This window comes from Rhipicephalus microplus, chromosome 2 (assembly GCF_043290135.1).
Source record: "Rhipicephalus microplus isolate Deutch F79 chromosome 2, USDA_Rmic, whole genome shotgun sequence".
NCBI lineage: Eukaryota > Metazoa > Arthropoda > Arachnida > Ixodida > Ixodidae > Rhipicephalus > Rhipicephalus microplus.
This window is the reverse complement of record NC_134701.1, coordinates 251572476-251599604: the sequence shown is the minus strand read 5'-3', so window position 1 is coordinate 251599604 and position 27129 is coordinate 251572476. Positions and strand designations below refer to the sequence as shown.

At 47.2% G+C, this 27129-nt stretch overlaps 1 protein-coding gene across 1 annotated transcript; it reads left to right on the top strand.

The window, feature by feature from the left end:
* On the top strand, window positions 1–27129 carry LOC119169280 (solute carrier organic anion transporter family member 4A1-like). Its single transcript, XM_075884760.1, has 11 exons — window positions 1–322; window positions 7426–8047; window positions 8972–9071; window positions 10335–10456; window positions 11131–11283; window positions 12401–12490; window positions 12820–13012; window positions 14565–14712; window positions 17221–17414; window positions 18130–18194; window positions 26840–27129. The coding sequence occupies exons 1-11, from the start codon at window positions 110–112 to the stop codon at window positions 27073–27075; spliced, it is 2136 nt and encodes a 711-aa protein (XP_075740875.1). The 5' UTR covers window positions 1–109; the 3' UTR covers window positions 27076–27129.

The window sequence follows — 27129 nt, the reverse complement described above, 5'->3', positions numbered from 1 at the left end:
CTGCGCACTTGGGCCGACAGTTGGCGCCACCACCTCCCGGACAAGGTGAATCGCAGAAGGGCGGCGGTAATCTCTCGGCGCTGCGCGGCCCATACAAAAAATTCAAATAATGTCCCAAGACGCACCTGAACGTCCCGAGCATGCCGATAAGGTGTCCAACAACAGCAGGGAGCAGTCTGCTGAAGAGCGCTACAGCGGTCTCCAGCACAGTGATGGCGCTGAAGGTAGCAGATCTGAGGGCGGGACTGTTGATGTCACGACATCCCAGCAGATGTCCTCCGCTCCTGAGAAAGAGGATGTGGTGGCCCCTGGGAAGAATGAGGTGAGCCACTGATAAACCTTGAGCTCCTGTAACAACGCGAGAAAGTGGCAACGAAGACAGCGACAGATTGTAAAGAGCGCTTATACTCTCTGTCTACGACCTTTCTCAACTTTATTGTTGTTGCATGTGTTGCCATGCGTTAGCAAGCAACCATTCTATATATACCAACAGCATCGATATGAGAAAGCACGTAATAGTTAAATGCACCACAAAACCAAATAGTCTATCAAACTTGGTCATGCTGATTAATTTTCGTGCTTTCACAAAGAGTCGACGGAATTTTAGTCAAGTTGGTCTGGCACATAGTTTACAAACAGCCTGATTAACGATGCAAAAGCTTTTGTGCCCTTCCCAAGCAGTAAATACGCGAAACACCCCTTTATCTCGGAGGGTTTTTTTTTTTAGCATTACCGATTGTCTAAGCTCCTACCAAAACCCTAAAAAAACGAGATAGGTTACCACAGGAAAATGAAAAAGGCAAATTAATTTATTTTTAAGCAAGGCAGTGACCTGAGAATCGGGAAATGCTGGCGCACTAGCGAGCCATGACGTATAGCATGCTATTTGCATCCGAGTGTCTGCGATTCGGTGAACAATTTCGTTCTATGCTCAAATGCACGTGCAGTCGAGCTATTTCTATTTGTAAAGGTTGGCGCTAGAGTTGAACGATTTGCGTTAGCTCATACCTCCAAACTAGACGATGGCTGCATTCCTCTCAGTACATGATGTAACACACGCCTAGCAACATAGCGGGGCAGTCATCATCGGTGGGCGGTTCATAGCCAGTGACTTCTAGTGGTTATTTTGCACTCAAACATCATTTTGCAGGCCCTTTTACGTATATGTATATAGGCGCAATGAACCCATTGGTTCTGTTTTTTTTTTTTTTTTTTGCTGAAAGCTTTGAATTTTAGATGATCTTGTCAAGCCTCTTTTAACGAAGTGATTTACTTAAGCAAAGATTCACTTGGTTAGATTTATTGCCGTTAGCAAAATACAACTCAGGTTTCAAAGCCTGAATACACCATCAGCATGACGTCCGGAAGAAATTCAAACGCTTACAATCCTATCTGCTCACTATTTTCTTTCCCTATTCCTTTTCAGAGCTCCGGCTAATCACCCCGCCTTTATTTTTTTTATCCTGCGGCTTCAAGCTTTACAATGCTAAAGCGTATCTCTATCCCACATATAACGGAGAGACGCCAATATAAATGATGTAGGACGTGACATGTTGTGACACTAACACTTTAAAAGCGTTCTAGTGTTGCGCAAGAGTCACCTTGAACAAAAACAAAGAGAAATAACCCTTTATGTGTTCACGCTGGTTTATTGTTTTCCAGTGCCTTTACACGGGCAGTGAAATACAGGGTTAGCTGAAAGTTTCAGTGATAGCTTTATTCACGCTGGAGTGAACGTGCCAACACTAGAACAAGGCTGTTATTTGCCAACAGCCTTGTTGCTATTCGTAAACTTGCTCCAGTATACACCAAGTTTTATGTAGGGTAGTGTAACCTGAAACGAACTCGGTAATATCTAACATGGCCGCTATAAGAATGTGCCGGAAACGGTGCCCACGACATCCCACCTAAATTTTGGGTAGTTCGTGGAGGGCAGAACGTAGCCTACAAACACAACTGGAGTGTATTGTCACCATCGCGCAAATGATCCTCCCCCCTATTGATTTGTCTTGATAAACTGTTTCATCAAGCAGTTCTTAGCCAGAGCGACAGAGTACTTAGGCAGTGAAAAATTTGGCGTGCAAATTTTCATCATAATGCAGTAATTACCCTAGGACAATACAAAACCTCAATGACACCTATAATTAAGAACTTCGTTTGCTTTCCACTCCTGTAATCACAAGTAACGTGCCGACGGGGGCAATATGCGGTGATCTTAGGCTTTTACGCTTGAAATGGGAGCCACTGGAACACAAGTGCCAAGACACAGACCGGCGTAATGACACGCAAAGTAGAATAGCCATGATAGAGTGACACGCATTCCAAATTGGGACTTACCCAAGCTGATAATCTGCGTGGAGCCTATATAGTGGGGCTGTTTCTTGGCCGCTGCGGAGCAAGGTATGTGGACACTCCAACTGACACTCTCGAACAGCCTGCCACATGTCTTGTGCTGTTTACACAGCGCTCCTCTACGAGAATTTGGTATGCTGACGTATGTTGAGACGTGTCATTCTTCTATAGCAACCTTCGTAAGTTCATAAAACAGCTGCAAGATACGCAGCAGTGTGCTGCGAGTGGCATACGCGGTTTCGATGCCACCTGGTGCCTGATGCTTCGTGCCACCTAGATTAACTGTTGCCTATGCACATTTTCTTCATGTGCTGTTCTTGTCTCCTTAACCTTGCCTAACCTACCAGCATGTTATCTTTTGACCGCAGTCTTCCAAGTCAATGTTTTTGCGCAATTTCTTCATGTGTGCCCACCAACAAGTATCGCGAAAATACAGCCCATTGAGGAGCTGACGGTGGTCTGAATAAAAATACTTATAAAATAATACAGTCCCAGAGAAGATAAGAGAATTACGCGAAGCTACGAACACCGTAAGTCAACTGCACATATGCAACAGATAATCGCTTCGACTTGTAAAAGTATTGCAGTAGTATTAATTGTACTGCGAAGTGCACAACGAACAGTAGAACGTTCAATTCACCAATGCCGGGCAACTCGCAGCATAAAGCTGACTACAACTGGATACCTATTATGTGAGTTAATTCACCAGCCTGTTCACACAATTTGTCGAAAACAATCAAGCAGGTTTCTCTTTTCAAACATATCTTTTATAGCGAAAACACTGCACAACGATGATTTTGTCATGTATTCGTTGTTTGTATACAGCGAAAGCTAGCTCATTCGGATTTTACTGCACCAAGAAAAAATTCAAAATAGCCGGAAGTCGAGTTATCTAAAGCACCACAAAAGAATAAAGAAGTTATTACATTATTGTACTTTCATTTTCATAATGAATGCATAAAACCAGTGCTCATCTTCAGAAGAGTAGAGTAAAACCCACAATTTTTGTCACACCGACTTTCTTCGCAAAGTCACAAACCACGGCTCAAGACTGCTGTGTCTTAAAGCGAAACGTGTTCTGAACCTTTCGCTTATTACCTGTCGCCACCACAACCACTCATACGAGACGTAAATTTTATCACCGGTAAAATGGCCGGCAACTGATCGTTTTTCCATTGGGAAGTGAGTTTTGTGCCAACTGGTGGACCGTGACTGGAGTTCTTGATCTTCAACGGCATCCAGCATGCTTAAGATTAGTAACATCGAGCGCGCATAGCGGAAAGTGAGAACGAAGCTGCTAAGCTCCGCATCTTCTGTGGAACGAACCATAATTTCTGATGGTGCAATCATATAACGTCAACGCAGTTTTGAAGGCAGGCATGAGGCCTATGTTCCGAGTCGAAACAAAGCTGTTGAGAATCGCTTCTGCTGCTGAAAAAGAAAACTAGATTGCTAACGCACAATTATGCACTGCGACCACGCTCAGTTGCGACGGAAATGAAAACACTGCTCATCGCATCATTGATCACAGTCGCTATTGACATGGTCAACATGTACCACTAACACAGCTTACGCTTGCCGGCTGAAAACGAAGAGGAATCAAGTTTCCTGACGTAGCTACTCGTACTACTGGTGACCAAGGCTTGGTCACCAGTACTAAGAGTGTAACCAGACAGGGAATGACGACCCCGACATTTTGAAGACCTGCGGTCGTTTCTTGAGTTCGCTAACAACGCTTTCACTCTTTTTCATCACACTATTGCGGCACTTCGCGTTGATAGTGCTCTTAAGATCATCCTAATTAATCTGGTTGCGACCTAATATGACCCAATTAACGATGACACCATGCCATAAACAATACATGTACCTATCGAGGCCGAAGAACATGTTCGAATTACTCGATTTTAGCACGAAAGTGACATATGCCGGGGTTCACCACAGCTCGACTGCCGTATTTCCGTCATGGATAGGACGTTGTGGAGTACATACTAACAAATCGCAAAGAAACCTATCACGAGAAAAAATATTGGTTATGTTGAGCGCCAAACCTAGGACCTCTCGCTCTACGGTGCGTGCCGCGAAACCACTAGGCCACGGAGCGTACGTTGCCGAACATAATAACGGCAAGCTATTAGAGCTAAAGCTGTATATGGCTAGGAGAAATGAAAAACTCTCCGGCAGCGGTGTCACGAGCGGCCTCCATTGGCTGTCATACCTGTTACGCCTTTTTCAGCATCGTACTCAAGCAAGCGCGCCATTAGCTGCGTTGTTAGTGACGTCGTCCATCTCACCGCAGCCGGGGCGCCGAGCACGCGCGCATCAGTTTCGCCTGAAACCTTCTACATGAGTGTGCCACAGCTCTAAAAGAGTGACAACGGTGGAAATGGGAAAGAGCTCGCATTCACTGGGCCGATGGTGCAGACCTGACACAAAAACAGGCCCGGGAGGCCGAGTGCCGGCAGCGACTACGTACCGATGATCCGGCCGCCTTTTAAGCGACTCTTCATTTCGAACGGGAATGCAAGTGCCGGTGGTGGTGATTCCTACAAACCACGCTGCCATGATTATCAACTTTGCACCATTCACATACCTTCGTGATCCATTGACGTCATGTAATACCAAATTTGGTATATGTGAAGCTAGCGAAACAGCCACGAGCGCATCATGAGCGTAGCATAAAGTCATGTTGTTACATGACACGCATCTCATGTTTATCATGTTCGCACCATTATCAAACCTTCGTCATCCATTCAAGTCCAGTAATACCAAATTTGGTATAAGTGAAGCTAGCGAAACGGCCGCCAGCGCATCATGAGCGTGGCATGTAGCCATGTTGTCACATGACACGCATTTCATGATTATCATGTTTGCACCAGTCTGATACCTTCGTCATCATTCATGTAACGTAATACCAATTTTGGTATATGTGACGCTAGCGAAATGGCCCAGAGCGCATCATGAGCATGGCATGCGTTGTTACATGACACGCATGTCATGATTTTCATGTTAGGATTTGTCGTTCGTATTCGCCATGCAATCATTTCATACCCTACTAGTTTTGCAACATGTCATGTGAACGAAACCACCGCAAGAGCAGCAAGACCATGAAATGTGAATCATGGCATTCATGACTTATATGTCATGATTTTCATGTTATGACTAGTCAAATACAAATAAAAAATGAAGAATTTTCTGAAAACTCCTTTCATTTATTGCTCACGAGCCCGGTTCTCATACAACAACTCAAGGCTGTTCAGAAGGCCCACGATGCGGCGGTGAGGCTGGGCCTCCCCGTCCCAACGTGGAGCGACCCGCGATCCTACCCCTATAAAACGGGGGGGTGGAATCCTTCAGGACCCCAATAAAAGTTTTTCATCCATCTATCCACAAGTCAAATATGCTTGTCATATAGTCATGTTATGCCATACCAAGTTTGGTATCGTTACCACTATACAAACAGCCAGGAGAGCTAAAAGTCGTAGGCAGCTAGATAGATAGATAGATAGATAGATAGATGGATAGATAGATAGATAGATAGATAGATAGATAGATAGATAGATAGATAGATAGATAGATAGATAGATAGATAGATAGATAGATAGATAGATAGATAGATAGATAGATAGATAGATAGATAGATAGATAGATAGATAGACAGACAGACAGACAGACAGACAGACAGACAGACAGACAGACAGACAGACAGACAGATAGATAGATAGATAGATAGATAGATAGATAGATAGATAGATAGATAGATAGATAGATAGATAGATAGATAGATAGATAGATAGATAGATAGATAGATAGATAGATAGATAGATAGACAGACAGACAGACAGACAGACAGACAGACAGACAGACAGACAGATAGATAGATAGATAGATAGATAGATAGATAGATAGATAGATAGATAGATAGATAGATAGATAGATAGATAGATAGATAGATAGATAGATAGATAGATAGATAGATAGATAGATAGATAGATAGATAGATAGATAGATAGATAGGATAGATAGATAGATAGATAGATAGATAGATAGATAGATAGATAGATAGATAGATAGATAGATAGATAGATAGATAGATAGATAGATAGATAGATAGATAGATAGATAGATAGATAGGATAGATAGGATAGATAGATAGATAGATAGATAGATAGATAGATAGATAGATAGATAGATAGATAGATAGATAGATAGATAGATAGATAGATAGATAGATAGATAGATAGATAGATAGATAGATAAATAGATAGATAGATACGCTCAAAGTCGCCGAAGTTCGCTAAGAAATGCTTCGCATTTAAAAGGGAACTGGCACGCACGTTTCTCATTTTCGTCTCTCACATGGCCGCTTTGCCTCGGGGCGCTGTATGCGCTATCGACGCTGCACCGCCATCAATAGATGGTCGCTTTGGGTAATTTGGGGGCGGCGCGTATAGGCTACGCCAGAGCTACAGAGCACCAGACTTCGTAGAATAGATGTCGTGAATGAGCCCGGGACTGCTGATCAAGTTCGTTCATTTGAGATGTTCACTATTCAAAAATTTGTTTAACTCGCATCTGAACTATCAGGCTCGAGTTTATTGCATAGAATGCATGACAAAACCACAGGGGCTCTTCTAAAAGTTCGTTATTCTGAAATGATCTTTAAACCAGCTTTCGGGCCCCGCCGCGGTGGTCTAGTGGCTAAGGTACTCGGCTGCTGACCCGCAGGTCGCGGGTTCGATTCCCGGCTGCGGCGGCTGCATTTCCGATGGAGGCGGAAATGTTGTAGGCCCATGTACTCAGATTTGGGTGCACGTTAAAGAACCCCAGGTGGTCAAAATTTCCGGAGCCCTCCACTACGGCGTCTCTCATAATCAAATGGTGGTTTTGGGACGTTAAACCCCACAAATCAATCAAACCAGCTTTCGGATACAAGGAGTTATCAGTAGTACATTCACAATGAAGCTCAGCGCTGTGATGAAGTATTACCACCTGCTCTTTGTGTTTCTGGAATGTCCACCCAGCAAGACCGACATCCGTATTCTCACAAAGTTCCCTAACCCTCATCTGCTTCAGGGAGAGAACGCGTCGCCCGTCAGCCGAGTTTCGGTTGGTGCCGAGCCAGACGTGGCCTTCTCCAGCACTGTGGTGGACACTCGCTGCGGTATACTCTGGCTGCGGCCAGCGGCGCTGCAGAGGTTCTGCAAGCCACGCTTCATGCTGGGCAACATGTGCGCCATCACGTTCACGCACAGCTTTCTCACCAACGGCTGCATTAACGTGGTGCTGCCCACGCTCGAGCGTCGCTTCCAGCTACGCAGCTTCGAGAGCGCCATGATAATCAGCGCGTACAACGTGGCCAACTGCATCGCCATCGCACCCGTCGCCTTCATGGGCACCAGCCGCAACAAGCCGGTGTTCATCGGCGTCGGCGTCCTGACTGTTGGCGTGGGCGCCCTCCTCTTCAGCTCGGTCCACTTCATCGCGCCCGCGTACGAGTGGGGTTCCGAGCTGCAGGATCTCTGTCCGGCGGGTGAACTTCCGAATGACCTCTGCCTCAGCGGGGATGTGCGCAACTACCGGTTTCTGCTCATGCTGGCGAACGCTATGCATGGCATCGGCTCGACCCCCTTTTACACGCTGGGTGTCTCGTACCTGGACGAGAACGTGCCCACCCGCATGGTATCTACGTACCTCGGTAAGAGCTTACTGCAGGTAACCGCTACAGGTTATGAAGAAAACAAAATACAGGGTCGAAGCATCGAGTTTGTTGTTTATGATTAAGCTGACTACACCTTGCCTAAAGGTTGACTAAACTAAGTCTAACAAACTAAGATAAGAAAGTACACGCTGCTTCCCTACAAACAGGAAGTATTCACCCAGGAAGCCTTGCTGCGTAAGCTCGAAGTGCGCTATTTGATGCCCATGTCATGCTTAAAACGTACACGTAAGGGCAAAAGCAAATCAGTTCTTCGGAGCCGTGCAAAGGGAAGATAGGTTTTTGAAAAGGAGAATTTTTTACAGATATCTACGTGAATTTTCAGCTAGCTTCACGCTACAAATGACTCGCTGATAACAATTTTCATTTACTGCAATATTAGGAAGAGTATTGATTGGTACGTGGAGCATATCACATCATAACATCAAAAATTATGTCTTAACATGGCTGGCAAAATCAATAGTTATTCGGCCATGAGTAACAGGTTGCAATTTCGTCTTTATTGTTTTGCAATATTAAAATGCAACACATGTACAATTAATCCGTCGATATTTTGTTACTATCACGCCTTCTCTTACTTCTATTTTTTCCTGTCCGCAAAGTTCTGCTTGAACCCTGCTAATAAATGAGGTACCCGTTATTCTGCTTACTTGTGGAAATGACAAATTTTTGTACCATGCTGTAACGATTACAGAAACGTTCGTGCCTTTTAATGGTAGAAAACTTTAGCAAGGTGCATGGTTAGAAGACAAAACGGGAAGGGGTGCTTTTAAGTGATTGTATTGGTAATTTTCAATATTCATAGAGTCAACCAGTGGACGTACGTCGCAAAACAAAATGTCGACTTTTCTGCGCAGCCTAGAGCTACACTACAATGAGAGCCAACAATTATTTTTTTTTCAGGTTTGTTTTCGTGTATGGGTGTCCTGGGTCCCGGCGTCGGGTTTATGGCGTCCGGCTTCTTCTTGAGACTCTATGTTGACATCACGAGAGACATCGAACAGTCAGTATGCGCTCCTATATCTCTCACTGATTTGAGAATCAGGATGTGCAAGTCCAGGTGATGCGGAATCCAGAATAGCTGCATCGCAAACCTCTGAAGGAAGTGTTAGGAAGCGCAGTCGCAGAGTCATCTTACAGAACAGCCCACTCTCTAGAAATACGGGGCTGATTACTCCTCCATTTCGTGACTGAAAATCTCTCAGGGTCTAAGGTGGAAAATTTCACAACTGGTGAAACTTATCCAAGCTGTAGATTATACTTCAGCTTAGCTTACACTCCTTCGAACGGAAAAGTTTTTGTGAAAATGGCGATGCAGGACAGTGAGGCGCCCGTTGTTTTGATCGCGTACGCCAAGAAATTGGTCCTAAGAATATATGCTAAGTGGTTGCTAATGTGACTACAACTATAGGCGTAGATTGTGGGGTTAAAATACATGTGTGCCGAAGTACCACAAGAAAAATGAGAATTCTTTGAATTCACTGGATAGCGGTCACCGTGCTAGTTACGCCTGCATTTGCAAATAACCTGAAACATCTGACAGGATTGCGCTAACTACAGCAAGACACTCTACATGAATCTGTCTGTGATAAGCCATCAATTACCGTTTTTCTAAAATGAATAAATACTGCAGCACACACAGCGATTTCGGAAATGTTGAGATGTCCGTTCACTCGGATCAAATGTAGATGTTTCTTCTCAACATTAGCCAGGGACTACGTAGTCTTATGCCCTGATTTGCGTCGAATGCTAGTACGATCTACCACCACGTCACAAACGGCAATGTTCACCTCACGAGGGAGCACCGCTGACAACAACGATTTCAAAATAAACGCAAGAACGTTGGGATGGCACACTCAGCGACCTGAACCAATTATAGTCAAATATTCCGTTATATGGTATTATTTTAATAATTAAATACGTACTGTGACGTCACCCAGACCTCCAACCAGGTGGCGCCATCATAGCTTCTCGCGGGACGATTCAGCAGATCGCGCGAAATATTGTGGTGTGTACAACATCCGCAACGCCACTCTAGAGTCACATTATGTGCGTTTCAATGGTATATTAGGGGCTTATTTGTCATGCAAGTGTCAGTATTGATAAGATATGGCTGGGGGATTCATTGTTGTGCAAAATGTGGTAAATTTATGTCGCTGGTTCTCTATGTTCTGCTCTATGTACTGCGTCTGACGTTGTTCGAGCATGAGAACGACTATAAATGAACAAGACCTAATGCAGTATCGCGCTGCTGACACATGTGCAGCCTCGGCCTGACTTCAGGCAGCGCCATCTGGGTTGGAGCATGGTGGATCGGGTTCCTGGGGTCTGGACTGGTGCTGCTCACCATTTCTTTGCCGTCCATGTTTTTTCCCAAGCACATGCCGAGTGAGAACCAAGTGATTATAACGTCCGCTACATACTATTGATACCTGAAAGCAGATAAAAGCCTACGCAAGTCCGTTTTTATCAGTAGTTGACATCGTACTATGTGTAATATCTTTACCGGTATTATCATGTTCGTGAAATACTCGAAGTAGGTACTCTGAGTATGTGCTAAGCGGTTGCAAATACTTAGAACTCAGTTGCACAATTAATGAACTCTGTTTGATACCATTAGTGATAACTTATTAAATTAAAGTATAAAAAAGGAGCGTTCTTGCATATAGGGGAGCACGGGCATGCTTAGGGAAAGCGCATTCGACAAAAAGGACGCTCGCTTGCAAATGAATTTATTCGAGAAAGCTTCACGCCAGGAAGGCGTATGTGCAGGCGCATTGGCAACACTGCCACAAAAATATTTTCACGAATAAATTCAGTTGCACGTAAGCGTCCCTTCTCTCATGTGTTCTTTTGCTAAGCAAATCGGCGCTCTCTTAGGCAAACATGATGTCGAACCAACTAGCCCTACAGTTGCCCTTATAGAAGGAGCACTGTTCGACGGGCCCATTTTTTTTCAACAAAACCAGTGGTATTAACATACAGCTGAGTCAACCAAGGCATTGGGGACCTTAACTGTGATTTTTCTTTAACTGTAGTTTTATGACTTCGACTGTTTCCAGGCTACTATGGTTTATTTGAAGAGAAGAAGAAGGAGAGTCGTTTAGGAAAGCACGTCATGAAAGACGCGTCAATAAGAGAGCTGCCCGGAGCTATCTATGGAATCCTGAGCAACATCACTTTCTTATCTCTGGCGTTGGCCGGGACCGCGGACTGTGAGTACCAACCTTCAACAAACGACTCGCCCAGAGTTCACTCACTGTTTATTCGATGCTGTTTTATGTTCCCAAAACGATGATGTCGTTATCTATTTGAGGTTTGACGAGCAGCATAATGACAAGAACCTCGACTAGGTAAAAATAAGCGTTTGGACATTCTAAGTTCCGCCACTAACCACTACACCACGAATTGCCGGTCTTGTTGCTGCCGGAATACGGAGGTATTGCACACTTCCTGCCACTCACCTGGGTTTACACTTCGTGTAAAACATATGGCAAACGGGTCTGCCGACACGGACATTGGCACCCGTACACCGCCGTTTATGAGCGTCCACACGATCCCAGAACGCAAAAATGGCTCTTGTCCCTTCGTAGAACGCCCTCACGCTCCGGCTGGCGTGCTCGTCTCCTCGCACGCTGAATGCGGAAACGTCAACACTTCCTTCGTGATTGGGCCATCCTTAACCACGTGATGATGACGTGTGATGACCTCATTAACTGACATCATACGGTGTGCTTTCGTAATGATTGTATGGTGTCGTCACTAACTTTAGTGACCTGTTACGTCATAACGTAATACGGCGACATCATCATGGTACGACGGTTTTTTGCATCATTCGTGCAGCCACCACCGCCGGACGACAGTCAACACCAACGCTCCGTTTAGGCCTAATGGGGCATTTAACGCTTTCGCCTTAAGACGAGAGGCCAGAAGTGATGACAAATAAGTGAACAGCTGGATCCCACATACCGACAAGTGGGCTTGAATTCGTCAAGGCAGTGACGGCCCTGACAAAGACAAGCCCTCTTGTGCTGAGGTCATTGGCTCCAGCGTTTCTGCTACGAAGGTCTCTCACCTCTTCTTGCTTCACACACTATGAGTTGCATCTGTCTTAGTAACAGCCTAATGTATACTAGCTAAAAAGCTTTTAATAAAAACTGACTTCGTTATTCATCGAGGTGGTCAAACTGCCTGAGGGTAGTTAACTATGTCCCATTTTCTTAGCGTGTAATTGTTACTATCACGTGTCAACGGCATTTAAAGCAATTCGTCTAGAACGGAGAAACGCGTGGTCGATGCTGTTTTAAGCCACTATTTTTTATTTCTTTTCAGACATGCTCACCAACGCAGTGACACAGATTTCAACGAAGTTCTTTGAGTCTCAATTCGCGATTAGTTCATCAAGAGCTGCGGCTGTCTTGGGTGAGTGTTTTCCGTTACGTTCATTCATTAGCTCCAAATACTAAAATGCCTGCTCTAGTAGCCTGCATCACGGCTTTTATAAGAACCGTAGAGTAACAATAAACTATCATTTGCTTGTTAATCCTCATAACATCTGTAGCATCATCTGTAGCATCATCTGTAGCATTATCTGTAGCATCACTGTCTCGAACGGCCTCCATTATAAACGCGAGTTCTCAACTATCTACTTGGGGCCACGTAGTGGTCACCACATCCTGTGTAACTATTCTACCTAGTTATCGTGGGATAAAACCGTCAGCATGAAAAGGGTGTATCGACTTTTCTTCAAGGTACCATCGCCATCGCCGGAGGATGTGGTGGCACGTTCCTGGGCGGGCACATGGTGACGCGCTTAAACATGTCCTGCGAAAGTATCATCAAGATGTGCCTCATAGTCAGCATTGTGCCCTGGATGTGCATTTTCATTTTCCGAAGCTACTGCCCAGACCCCATCTTTGCCGTCAACATCCCAGAAATGCTGAAGTAAGCATCACAGAATACCACATAGTGGTACGTTGAGTTAGTTGCTATCACATTCTCCAATCAGGGGGAGCGCCTAAACAAGCATACAAGTTTAATTCGAAATCGTGAAAGTGAGGATTAGTACGTCAACAAGGTCTGTCGCTATAGCGCCACTTTGTAGAAAGTCAGCTATATTTTCGACGACTTGCTTGTGTTCTAGTTATAATTACTAAAGAAACTTAACATGATAGAACGACATATTCCGAGCTGTTCTCTTCATTCCTATTGTGTTTTATTTTTCATTATTTGTGCTGCCTTCCGAAAAATTCACAAAGGGAAGTGACATTCACGTGAAAATGATGCCTCTTGGGTCGCTCAAAAACAAGAGAAAAAAATTGGCCCCGTATCTGCATGTCAATGTGCAAAGGTCGCCGAAAGACGATAGTCCTGCGTGTGAAGAGAGTGATGAAAACATTTATTTGATGTTCTGCGCAAAACAATCAGCGAATTGTATTCTGGAGGCGCTGCGTTAGAGTTCTTCGAGCATGCAGCGGAGGCGAACAAGTGCTTCAAGTCACGTCACACGTGAGACATGAGCGCCATCTGGCAGTTTTACCGGAAAACGAAGTGCACGCCCCTGCGACGGGCGTGCACGCCCGTCTAAGAGGCGATAAGGTGAAGAACGCAAGGCGACGGGTAGGTGCCAGCACCGTGTCCTCTCATCAAAGCGTTGGAAACACTCGCCTTTTCGTGCAAGCATTGCATGGTCAGCGCAGCGTCATAAAGGCTACGGTCCTTAGAATTACTTATGTGTGCCTTTTCTATTAAAAGACGTACATGTACAATATATACGTGTTGTTATGGGGCCTCAGATATGCGCAATAATTGCTCTTTAATTGACTATAGCACAAGTATAAACGCTGAATCTTGAGCAACATTGGTGGGCGCTGCCGATGGGGTCGACCGTTTGGGGTATGGGCTGGTACCGTTTAAAGTACCCAGTACCGTTGAGGGTGGACACACAGACAAATGTACATACAGACAGACAGATCAAAATTTTTTGCGTCGAAGGTCCCCAAGAAAGACTATCATCTTTAAAAGAAATATGGTGCGCCACTTCCCTCACATTGAAGAAAGCAAGGACGAACGTGGCCTGATCCGTTGCGGTGTGGAGGTTAGGGTGCTCGGCCGCTCACCTGAAAGTCGCGGGGTTCATCCCTACCGCGGCTGTCGCATTTCAATGGAATGGTAATACAGAAGCCCGATGCGCTGCGCGATATGAGTACACGTTAAAAGAACAACAGATGATAAAATTTTCACAGCTCTGCACTACGGCGAGTCTCTTAATCATATGGGGGTTTAGTCAAGTAAAACATATGATATTTTTACCAATGGAGGTGACCTGTATCACTATATTAAGCAACATTCGATTTCTCTTCAGTCTACTGTTAACAACTCTCGGCCAAGCGCCAAACACAGACGAAGTTCAGGCTATACATGCGACATCAAGTTCGCTGCACAATCTCTCATATGTATCTGCGAAAGTTCGTTTACGTGCTCTTCACGTGCGCAGTGGCTCGGACCCTTTCGTGTTTCCCTGCAACGAGCACTGCAGCTGCCATAACAGCGCGTACAACCCAATCTGTTCGGTAGACGGGACCGTGTTCTTCTCCCCCTGTCTGGCCGGTTGTGAAACACGCTTGGCAAAAGGAGGAGCGAGGGTAAGAATGAATCAATCAAAGAAGCCATGTTTCTTTTCAGTTGATCAGTTTATACCTCACAGGATTATCTAAAGCGTGTAATAGCCAGCCCACACGGGTACAAGTTTTTTTTTTTGTGCGTGACTGGTCAGTAGCTCGGCGATACTATAATGACCCGCTGTGTTTACGCCAAAAAGATACCAAGGACAAGAAAGGAAAAAAAGTAAAACATTTAGGGATTTAACGAATGCCCGAGTCCATGCGGGCTCAAAAAAGAATCGATACACAAAAAAAGGATGCACATAAGCGTTGCATTTCTCCAATTAATGCGCTAAAATTATTTTTTCAACATTGATACAAAAATAGAGTATCAACGCTTATAAGATATATATATATTCGAATGAACAATTTTCTTCGATCAAAAGCACTAAGTATCCGAACCCCATTAGAAGTATATATATATGACCAATTTTTAGCCTATTCAAATATTAAAAATATTACTGCTTGCTCTAATGTTGCCTTGTTGATATTGGTGTAAATATTCGATGTGATCAATTTTTTCACCGCCGGTAGCTATTTTTCTTCGATTTGCAACTTTGGAAAGGTTGAAAATGTTCATTCGATTTACTTTATAATCCTTGAGATATGATATATATAAAATTTTGCAAACATCAAGCACATTAAAGTTCTCGTGCTTATAACAACATCTGAATTACTATCATAGTAGCAATTTCATCGCCGATTCATTTGTTCGATTTAAAAGGCCCATAAGGGGCAATTTTGTTTCATAGTAGTTTCAAATGGCACAACATACAACACTCCGGGGTTGATTTCGAGGATGGATGCCTTCATATAGATTGTGAAAAAAATTGGGAAACGCCATAAAGCCTGCGCCTTATACGGAAAAACTTGTTGTTACGGAAAAAAATTGATGGTTTTTGCAATAGCCCGAAAAAAATAATAGGAAGGATAAGAGAATTGTATCTAGGAATCCTGGACGTTGGCCCGTACGTGTTGCTTTGTGTATTTGTGAACTTTACCATTGTACACTACCGTAACTGAATAGGCAAAGCGGAAAGCAGATAATAATTGAAAAACAAATGCGTATATTCAAAACGACAGCCTAGAGGAATTCAATAAGAGTGAAAGTAAAGGGGTAGACTGAGAGACGAAGCATTATCAACCCCTGACGTAACCAGCGGAGGCCCCCAGTGGGTCAGCTGCGCATGTATTGTATATATATATATATATATATATATATATATATATATATATATATATATATATATATATATATATATATATATATATATATATATATATATATATATATATATATATATATATATATATATATATATATATATATATATATATATAGTTATAAACTTCGAGAATAGTGCAGTATAGGAAACAAAACAAGTAAATATTTATTTATTCCTAAAAGTTTCGGCTGGTGGACCAGCCTTCTTCGGAGGATGTAAGTGAAATGATACAAGTTCCCGTAGCAGAGGGTCACCCTCACAGTTTAAAGACCCTCCAAAAAAAAAAAGGACAAACGGGCGAACGAGGTAGCAACAGACAACAAGAAGCAGAAGAAGGAGAGGAACTAGAAAGGAGCGACGGAGAGCCGCCGGAAACGAGCGGGTAATTCTGGCATTGTTACTGCTCTCCGTCGGCTCTCCGTCGCTCCGACGGCTCTCCGTCGCTCCTTTCTAGTTCCTCTCCTTCTTCTGCTTCTTGTTGTCTGTTGCTACCTCGTTCGCCCGTTTGTCCTTTTTTTTTCGGAGGGTCTTTAAACTGTGAGGGTGACCCTCTGCTACGGGAACTTGTATCATTTCACTTACATCCTCCGAAGAAGGATGGTCCACCAGCCGAAACTGTTAGGATTAAATAAATATTTACTTGTTTTGTTTCCTATACTGCACTATTCTCGAAGTTTATAACTTTTATTACGGTAGCCGGAAGAAACTCTGATCATCTATTTTATCTATATATATATATATATATATATATATATATATATATATATATATATATATATATATATATATATATATATATAATACAAACGCACGCACGAACATACGTCGTTGAACCCTCCCACGAATAAAAATTTGCCCGTTACGCCACCGTTATCAAATAGCTAACAACCTGTTTGATGATCAATGTGTCGTGGTCTTGATCTGTTTGACACATTCCTTGTGCTTTTACCCTATTCTTCTAGTGTTAGCTAACCAGCACAGTCAATCAAAATACAGCATGTGTTTTACAAGTTCTGGGTGGAAAAATCGGGAAGTTATTCACTTCTAACGGTTATCCTTACGACACCTAGTCGCAACTTTCCTGTTGCGTGGCAGCTTGGGCTACTTGGTATGGCATGACGACAGTTAGCGCTCGTGTCTTTCGTGTTTTTCTTGTCTCTGTGTCGTCGTTTTGTTCTCGCGCTATAACAATCGTTTTCCTGTTGCGTTATTTAAGCAATCCTGGCACAGACAGCCCACCATGCTTTTCGCTTTCCACACACAGGTGTACACCAACTGCAGCTGCATAACGCAACACGTACCGGAGGAGCTGCCCAACGGTACTTTCTTCAACGTGCAAGGTCGCCGCAAGAAGTGCAATACGGGCTGCACGCTTCTTCCTTACTTCACGGCTGGGCTATTCCTGGCGCTCTTTTCAAACTTCCTCAATTTGGCGCCCCTTGCCAGCGCTTTGCTAAGGTATGGTATAGCAATAGCTTTATCATGTTTTCCTAGCTCTACGTCTCACCAAAGGCAACCTTAGAAGTTAACATATTTGCACTGCGCAAGGCTACGAGTAGATACGACGTAACTACCGAACAACTGTCTTATCAACTTTGAAATCGTTCGTTGTCGAAGCGTGATTAGTGATGCTGTTCGAGTAGCGGTATACCACTACAAGGCCTATCAAGGCGAAAACCTTATATAATTTATCAGTTGAGGAAATTCACGGCTGGTGTCTACTGGAGTGGTCGGCACCACACAGCACCACATGATGGCGTTACCATACGACGTAGTCATGACGTCACATTATATGACATCGTTGGTAAATGAAGCTCAGCCGATCACTATGGTAGCGCAAAAGCAGGGGAACCTATGCAAGAAGCATACAATGTCTCCAATCCAATGTCAAATGGTCGAAGGGGCCGGGGGAGAATCGAAACATTCACGGAGCCAGAAAAAAAGGCATCACCTTCGACTCGGCTAAGCTGAATGTCTAAAAAAAGCAATGAGTTCATTATAGATGTTTTCAATTTTTTTTTCAAAAATATGACTTGGGTTTCAATTCTTATGAGTTTCTTAGCTTGTTTATTTGCTTACTGGCCTTACGACATTTAGGGTTCAGAAAACTTCACGCCCATGCATGATATGGCAGGTGGCGTCATCCTCTTAGAATGTTTTTTCTCCCCCACAGGGTGGTCACTCCTAAGGAGCGCTCATTGGCTTTGGCCATGAAGTGGATCATAGTGCGCATCTTCGGTAAGCATAAGCGTTGAAAAAACTCAGTGTAGGGGCGGACATTTGTAGCTGCTCTGGTGATGGTTGACGCGCCCTGTGGATCAGGCAGTGTGTGTCCAGCTTCGTTGCCGGGCAAGGCAACGTCAACCTACGGTGCACTTCTGAGTACACGGCTTGCTTGTGGTAATATGAGTCCCCTGGTGGAGTTGCGGATAGCCGTCCTGGTTTGGGATTTAAAAGCAGCGAAACAAGAAGAGGCTGTCCTGGAGTCATGATGGGTGTAAAAGGCCATAGCCGTTGCGTAGAAAAGAGTGGTGAAAGCTTCTTCGCCCTGTTCTGGTTACGCGCTGCTTGTAGAACTGGTGACCGATGGTGATAGACACGAAGTTTCTTGTTGTTCACGGACCTCTCAAGCGAAAGCTCTTACGAATCATTACATACGTACTTTGACGACAAAATAATCACAAGAGTACCTAGGTGGCCGGCTGGTGTACCTCACGTCATCGACATCGTTCTGAGTTATAGAACAACAGAATATTTAGTCGCCTAAATGTGACCATTTCTAAGACATGCAGCCGCTTTCTGTCCTTAGCTGTGTTACAAAGCAGTAACGAAGTCCTTGGGCCGGATGCCCCCAAGCGTGCCTTCCCGTCATCTCGGACATTCTTTTGTGGGGTGTGGGTTGTCACCTGCACCGGCTCTGTTTGTCTCGGTTGTGCGCTTTGCCTGCGGGGCAGTGGCTACGGGCGGGCCCCTCTGGAATGTGCGGAAGGCCGGTTGTGTGCTACAGGAGGGACTGCCGTGAATTTCTCCTGCGTGGTCACTTCCGAGTCCCCGCGCGTGTGCCACGTGCATCTGCCACGTGTGTGAAGGGATACTTGTGTTGTGCTCTCCATGAGTGGTTGGTTCCCCGAAGAGAAATTCCGCCTATATCTTCGGAACTGCACGGCGAGGCAGCGGGAGCAGCCCGGGAGAAGAAAACAGGAGAGTGTCGCGAGAAGAGTCGTCGTTCGGACGTTACTGTCCAACATATTGCAAATAAACGTCTTGTTAAGTTTTCCTTTACGCCTGTCCCTCTGTCTCAGCTCTCGAGAGTTCTGAACGTCCCCGTGGCATGCGGAATGACGACCACCACCCAGCTCCATGCTACCTACTGGGTCCGCTGCGGCCACCGACGCGGCTCGTAACAACTGGATGGCAGCGACGGGATTCTGCTCACGCCAAGTCACAACAAGCTCGGGCCAGCATCGGGATTGTCTCCGCTGAGATCATGGCTGCAGGGTGCGGTGAGTGCTTGACTTTTCTTCACTGAGATTTTACCAGGCTTTATCTAGAGTTTTGTAGGAAAGGTGGTAAATTTGGATAACTACTCTACGTTGACCTGTGCATGGGAACGTAGCGTCTTAGTAGTAGTGAAGTTAGCAGCACTTGTAGCAACCATGAATCTGAAGGCACTGAAAAAACCGCTTTTGCTAGAGTTAGCTAATAGTTTGGGTTTGGATGTTCGTGAACAAATGAGAAAGCCAGAGATTATCGAGGCTATTGAGAACCTTAACGCAGACGACGACGAGCTCTCACAGTGTCTAGAGCTGATAGACGAACATGAAAGGCGTAAAGCTGAGGAGAAAGAGAGAAATGAGAGGCTCATACGCGAAGCAGCAGAAAGGGATCTTGAGATGAAGCGCCTTGAAATCGAGCTGCTCAAGGCTCGAGGTAGTAGTGAAGGTAGCGAAGCGTCTAGTGGAGTAGAACGTAAGTCGTTCAGGATGAAAGACCTAATGCAACCTTACCGCTCCGGAAAGGACATGGGTCTGTTCTTGGTAAATTTCGAGCGCACATGCGAGAAGGCGCGTGTTACCAAAACGATGTGGCCGCAGTGCTTGCTTACCCTACTACCCTGTGAGGTTGCCGAGGTAATTGCCCGCTTGACAAAAGAGGAAGCAGATGATTACGACCAAGTTAAGTCGAGCCTGCTAAAGAAATATAGATTGTCAGCAGAAGCATTCAGGCAGAAGTTCCGGAACGCCGTAAAGCAGAAAGACGAGTCGTATGCTGATTTCGCATACAAGTTAATGTCTAATATAAGGGAGTGGCTCAAAGAGGCTAAGGCGTTCCAGCATAAAGAGAAAATCGTGGAGTGTTTCGGACTCGAGCAGTTTTACCGTCGTTTGCCCCAAGACGTTAGGCTCTGGGTGCAAGACAGGGAGGAGGTAACCACGGTGTCGAGGGCCGCGGAGCTAGCGGAGGATTTTGTTTCGCGCCGCGCGCTTGATAGAAGAGAAATTCCCCAGCGGGAGGGCCAAATCAAAAAGGCAACTGGGTGGAGGGGACATTCAGTCCAAGAGAATCGAGAGCGCAACACTGATCCCGAAAAGCAACGGGAGGTAAGTAATGAGACCACGGTTGAGGAAAAGCACCAAAACAGTGCGTTTGAAAAGAGACGACCACTTGTGTGCTATAAATGCCACAAGCCAGGTCACATTGCGGCCGTCTGCAAGAGTCCAAAAGTTGTTTGCTTCCCAGTCGACAGCGAGGGTGAAAACATGCGACTGCTGGAGACATATATCAGAGAGCTGATAGTAAATGGAAAAGAGTGTCACGTGCTGCGGGATTCAGCAGCGACAATGGACGTGGTCCATCCCTCGTATGTTGAAGCTGAACATTTCACAGGAGAGTGCGCTTGGATTAAACAAGCAGCGGAACCATCAAGCGTATGCCTTCCGATTGCTAAGATATGCATCGAGGGCCCCTTTGGCGCATTGCACACAGAGGTTGCAGTATCTGCTTATTTGCCAAAGCAGTATGCATACTTGTTTTCAAACAGATCCGATTGGTTACTAGGACAGAAGAACCTAGCGTACGGGGATGAAATTGTGTGCGCGCTCACTCGCTCAAGGGCGTGAGAACTCGCAACTAGAGCCGCGCCGCTCGATGTTCCCTCGAGAATCAACGAGAAAGCCGGAGATGGAGAGCCCACGAACACGGTAGACACGATCACACCAAGCACTGATCAAGTGAGCGATGAAGGCGCGGATGAAAACGAGGAAGACCCTCTTGAATCTGGAAGTGTGTGTGAGGAAATGATTACTCCTGCATCTAGTAGCCTGCAGACTTTGCTGGGAGTGGATCGATCGTCCCTTATAGCGCAGCAAAGAGCAGACCCCACTCTTCAAAATATAAGGAGTCAGAGTAATGAGGGTATTTCAAAGAAAAACGTGATGTATCAGAACAGGGCCGGGATACTTTATCGTAAGTACCTAGATCGCAGACGGGTGCAGTTTGATCAGTTAGTGGTACCGGAACGTTACCGCCGTGATCTTTTACACTTAGCTCACGGTAGCTCATGCTCGGGTCACTTGGGAGTCAAAAAAACGAAGGATCGCCTGCTGGAGGAATACTATTGGCCGGGTTGTTTCCGGGAAATAGAGAATTTTGTCAGAACCTGCGATACCTGTCAGTGTGTAGGAAAACCAGGGGATAAGGTTCGTGCCCCAATGAAGCTCGTGCCAGTGATCACTGAGCCTTTTCGACGACTCGTGATCGACACAGTAGGGCCTCTTCCAACAACAACATCCGGTTACCGTCATGTCTTAGCAGTAATTTGTCCCGCGACCAAGTTTCCTGAGGCAGTGCCTTTAAAGGAACTGAGCTCGGTAGAAGTGGTAAACGCGCTGTTGTCTATTTTCGCACGCGTTGGTTTTCCCGCTGAAATACAGTCCGATCAAGGAACCGTTTTACGAGTGCACTGACTACAACTTTTTTAGAGAAATGTGGAATCCGATTAATCCACAGCTCGGTGTATCACCCCCAGTCAAACCCAGTAGAAAAGTTACACTCGGTATTGAAACGCGTCCTTCGAGCACTCTGTTTCGAGCGCAAAGTCGACTGGGATGTGTGCTTGCCAGCAACCATGTTTGCGCTCAGGACTGCACCTCATGAAGCCACTGGATTTACCCCGGCATAATTGGTCTACGGTCGCTCTCTGCGATCCCCACTCCGTATTCTTCGGGAGTCATGGGAAGGGCGAGCGGACGACCCTACGGTGGTTGAATATGTGCTAACTCTGCTGGAAAGGTTGCATAGAGCACAGGAGCTGGCAGGGGATGAGATGAGCAAGGCACAGGCTCGGGCCAAACGCTACTACGACAGGTCGGCAAGATCACGCCGGTTTGAAGCTGGAGATCAAGTATAGCGGCTGAAACCTTCACCAATGAATAAGCTAGATGTCCAATGGGAAGGTCCGGCGGAAGTCGTTCAAAGGCTGTCCGACACCAACTATCTGGTAAGGATGCCAGGTAGACGTAAGACGCAGCAGATCTACCACAGCAATCTGCTCAAACCGTATCGAGAGAGAGAGGTTGTCGTAAACATGGCTGTAAACGTGCCCGAAGAGCCACCACTAGATTTTCCCTTTTTCGGAAGCGGAAAGAAAGGAGGATAACGCTGGTCAAACGCTCAAGGCCATGGTTGAGGTAGCTGAGCTCACAGCTAACGAGAAGCGTGACATAGAAAGTCTCCTGATAGAATATGAGGACATGTTCTCGGAGAAACCGGGCCGAACAAATTTGGTAGCGCATGACATAGAGCTTACGGCCACTCAGCCCGTGCGGTCAAAGGCGTATCGAGTGTCGCCGCGTCAGCGTGCCATTATGGAGACCGAGATTAAAAGAATGCTCGAGCTCGATGTGATTGAAGCTTGTGAAAGCGATTATACCTCTCCGCTTATATTAGTGGAGGTTCCTGGGAAAGATCCGCGACCATGCGTTGATTACCGGAGGTTAAATCACATAACGAAGGATCAGACCTACCCCATACCAAATATAGAGGAAAGAATTGAGGCAGTAAGCAGTGCTAAGTACATCTCTACCTTCGACCTCGTTCGGGGTTATTGGCAGGTGCCTTTGACCGAAAGGGCCAGCAGATATGCGGCGTTTATTTCTCCCATAGGAACATACCGCCCTAAGGTGTTGAGCTTCGGCTTAAAGAATGCCCCCTACTGTTTCTCGGCTCTCATGGACAAGGTATTGCGGGGTTTAGAGGGGTTTGCCCTTCCTTATCTGGATGATGTAGCAGTATTTTCAGGGTCATGGTCTGAACATCTCACCCACTTGCGAGCAGTGCTTCAACGTTTCCGCGAAGCAGGTCTGACCGTGAAGGCTCGGAAGTGCCAACTTGGCCGAGCAGAGGTTACTTACCTGGGTCACATAGTGGGGCAAGGCCACCGCAGACCTTCCGATGTCAAAGTGGCGGCAGTTAATAATTTTCCGCAGCCCCGGACAAAGACAGCTGTGCGGTCGTTCCTAGGATTGGCAGGGTACTACCAGCATTACATTCCCCGTTATTCAGATCTTGCCAGCCCGCTTACTGACGCTCTTAGAAAAACCGAACCTCAGATTCTGGAGTGGGATGAAAAGAAAGCGAGGGCATTCTTAGCGCTGAAAAATGCGCTCATGAGCCAACCTGTACTTCAAGTCCCCGACTACGCTAGACCCTTCGTGGTTCAGTGCGATGCAAGTGACCGCGGCATGGGCGTAGTATTGTGTCAGAGAAATGACGCAGGAGAGGAACATCCCGTGCTATATGCAAGCCGCAAACTAACTGTAAGGGAGGAAGCCTATAGCGCATCAGAGAAAGAATGCGTTTGTGTTGTATGGGCGGTTCAGAAGCTCGCATGCTTTCTCGCGGGATCCGAGTTTATTATCGAGACGGACCACTGTCCCCTCACGTGGTTGCAAACGATGTCGCCTAAGAACGGCCGGCTCCTTCGCTGGAGCTTGCTATTGCAACAATACATTTTCTAAATTCGTTACAAGAGAGGCAAATTGAATGGCAACGCTGACGGCTTAAGTCGTTGTTTCTAGGGATCTTGATGGCGTCAGGTAATCTGGCTTGGGTATTTAGGTTCCACTTTTTTGTGTGTGTGACAGGTTTACAATTGCTTTTTTTGTATTTGTGCTTTATCACGACACGTGTTGAATTTGAGCAGCCTATTTCAGGTTGGGTTGTTAGAATTGCTGCTGCTACTGTAATGAAGAACAGGTCGTTTTGGATGAAGTAAAAGCCTGGTGGGTCTCAGGAAGAGAGTATGGGCGCTTGCCTGCTTAGCAGTTGTGTTTCTCGCGTGGTGGACACATGTGCTGTCTTTCGAGAAGGAATGTTGGCCAGCAGAGCGGGAGCCTTTCTCCCATTTTGGACGACGCTACCAGAGGCTGCAGATCACCAGGGTGCCAGAGGAATGCAGCAAAGCCGCATCGAGGTGTCCACGGCTTCAGCACACCAGCATTGTCTTCATCGACCTCTCCCCACAAAGGTGGATGACCTTCGTACGTCGAGGTCTCGGCCGGCCGCCGGGGAAGCTGTTACAAAGCACTAACGAAGTCCTTGGGCCGGATGCCCCCAAGCGTGCCTTCCCGTCATCTCGGACATTCTTTTGTGGGGTGCGGGTTGTCACCTGCACCGGCTCTGTTTGTCTCGGCTGTGCGCTTTGCCTGCGGGGCAGTGGCTACGGGCGGGCCCCTCTGGAATGTGCGGAAGGCCGGTTGTGTGCTACAGGAGGGACTGCTGTGAATTTCTCCTGCGTGGTCGCTTCCGAGTCCCCGCGCGTGTGCCACGTGCATCTGCCACGTGTCTGAAGGGATACTTGTGTTGTGCTCTCCATGAGTGGTTGGTTCCCCGAAGAGACATTCCGCCTATATCTTCGGAACTGCACGGCGAGGCAGCGGGAGCAGCCCGGGAGAAGAAAACAAGAGAGTGTCGCGAGAAGAGTCGTCGTTCGGACGTTACTGTCTAACATGTTGCAAATAAACGTCTTGTTAAGTTTTCCTTTACGCCTGTCCCTCTGCCTCAGCTCTCGAGAGTTCTGAACGTCCCCGTGGCCTGCGGAATGACGACCACCACCCAGCTCCATGCTGCCTACTGGGTCCGCTGCGGCCACCGACGCGGCTCGTAACAGCTGCCTCGTGTGTCGTACTTGCCACTGTACTGGGCTGCCTTGGTGTCACGTTTGTGTACAGAACCTAACAGTCAGAATGTACAGAACCGGTCGGTCGGTCGGTCGGTCGGTCGGTCGGTCGGTCGGTCGGTCGGTCGGTCGGTCGGTCGGTCGGTCGGTCGGTCGGTCGGTCGGTCGGTCGGTCGGTCGGTCGGTCGGTCGGTCGGTCGGTCGGTCGGTCGGTCGGTCGGTCGGTCGGTCGGTCGGTCGGTCGGTCGGTCGGTCGGTCGGTCGGTCGGTCGGTCGGTCGGTCGGTCGGTCGGTCGGTCGGTCGGTCGGTCGGTCGGTCGGTCGGTCGGTCGGTCGGTCGGTCGGTCGGTCGGTCGGTCGGTCGGTCGGTCGGTCGGTCGGTCGGTCGGTCGGTCGGTCGGTCGGTCGGTCGGTCGGTCGGTCGGTCGGTCGGTCGGTCGGTCGGTCGGTCGGTCGGTCGGTCGGTCGGTCGGTCGGTCGGTCGGTCGGTCGGTCGGTCGGTCGGTCGGTCGGTCGGTCGGTCGGTCGGTCGGTCGGTCGGTCGGTCGGTCGGTCGGTCGGTCGGTCGGTCGGTCGGTCGGTCGGTCGGTCGGTCGGTCGGTCGGTCGGTCGGTCGGTCGGTCGGTCGGTCGGTCGGTCGGTCGGTCGGTCGGTCGGTCGGTCGGTCGGTCGGTCGGTCGGTCGGTCGGTCGGTCGGTCGGTCGGTCGGTCGGTCGGTCGGTCGGTCGGTCGGTCGGTCGGTCGGTCGGTCGGTCGGTCGGTCGGTCGGTCGGTCGGTCGGTCGGTCGGTCGGTCGGTCGGTCGGTCGGTCGGTCGGTCGGTCGGTCGGTCGGTCGGTCGGTCGGTCGGTCGGTCGGTCGGTCGGTCGGTCGGTCGGTCGGTCGGTCGGTCGGTCGGTCGGTCGGTCGGTCGGTCGGTCGGTCGGTCGGTCGGTCGGTCGGTCGGTCGGTCGGTCGGTCGGTCGGTCGGTCGGTCGGTCGGTCGGTCGGTCGGTCGGTCGGTCGGTCGGTCGGTCGGTCGGTCGGTCGGTCGGTCGGTCGGTCGGTCGGTCGGTCGGTCGGTCGGTCGGTCGGTCGGTCGGTCGGTCGGTCGGTCGGTCGGTCGGTCGGTCGGTCGGTCGGTCGGTCGGTCGGTCGGTCGGTCGGTCGGTCGGTCGGTCGGTGAGACTATCCTAGCCAAGAGGACTTGTAGTGTTAGCCTAGCCCTGTTCTCGAGCCATAGCTACTTCTTAAGACTATGGCTTGTCAGCTACATCATCCGTTGCTGACCTGTTCATCTTCGGGTAAGCCTTCTGTTCTTGTTGCAGTTTTAGCCACTGGGGCGTCAGTGTTATAAGTTAAAATCATTTGTGGACTGTTTGCTTTATTATTGGGGCATATGGCAGCAACACGGGATGAAACGGCGAACACGAAATGAAAAGGACAACTCATCACTTTTGTTGTCTCTTTGTTTTCGTGTTCCTCGTTTCACCCGGTGTGCTCTGCCATATACAGTATTTTGAGCGTTGGAGAGTTTGAAATCACCTGTTTTTGGCGAAGAAAATATGACAAAATTGCACGTGGGGCTGGTTCATGAGTACCAGAGTGCCACAGGGCTAATTTCTCATCTGAAGTCGATACAATATGACTTTTCCTCTTACGGAAACATTACAAATCGCTGCTGAACTTCTCACGCTAAACAACGTGCCGATCAATCCTCCACGCAGCGTCTATTCCGGGTCCGCTGCTGTTTGGGCACGTGATCGACCGCAGCTGTCTGGTTTGGCAATCGATGTGCGGCCGCAGCGGTTCCTGTCTCTACTACAACAACAAGCTGCTGGCGCACAACCTGTTCTACGTGCTCATTCTGCTTAAGACGCTCTCCATCTTCCTCTACGGACTCTCGTGGATCAAGTACCGTGAGAACTTCCGCTCCGGTCGAAGCGGATGGCGAGCCGCTTGATGGAGAGAACACATGGCACTGTATTCCCATTGTTGCGTCCTACTGAAACTGAGT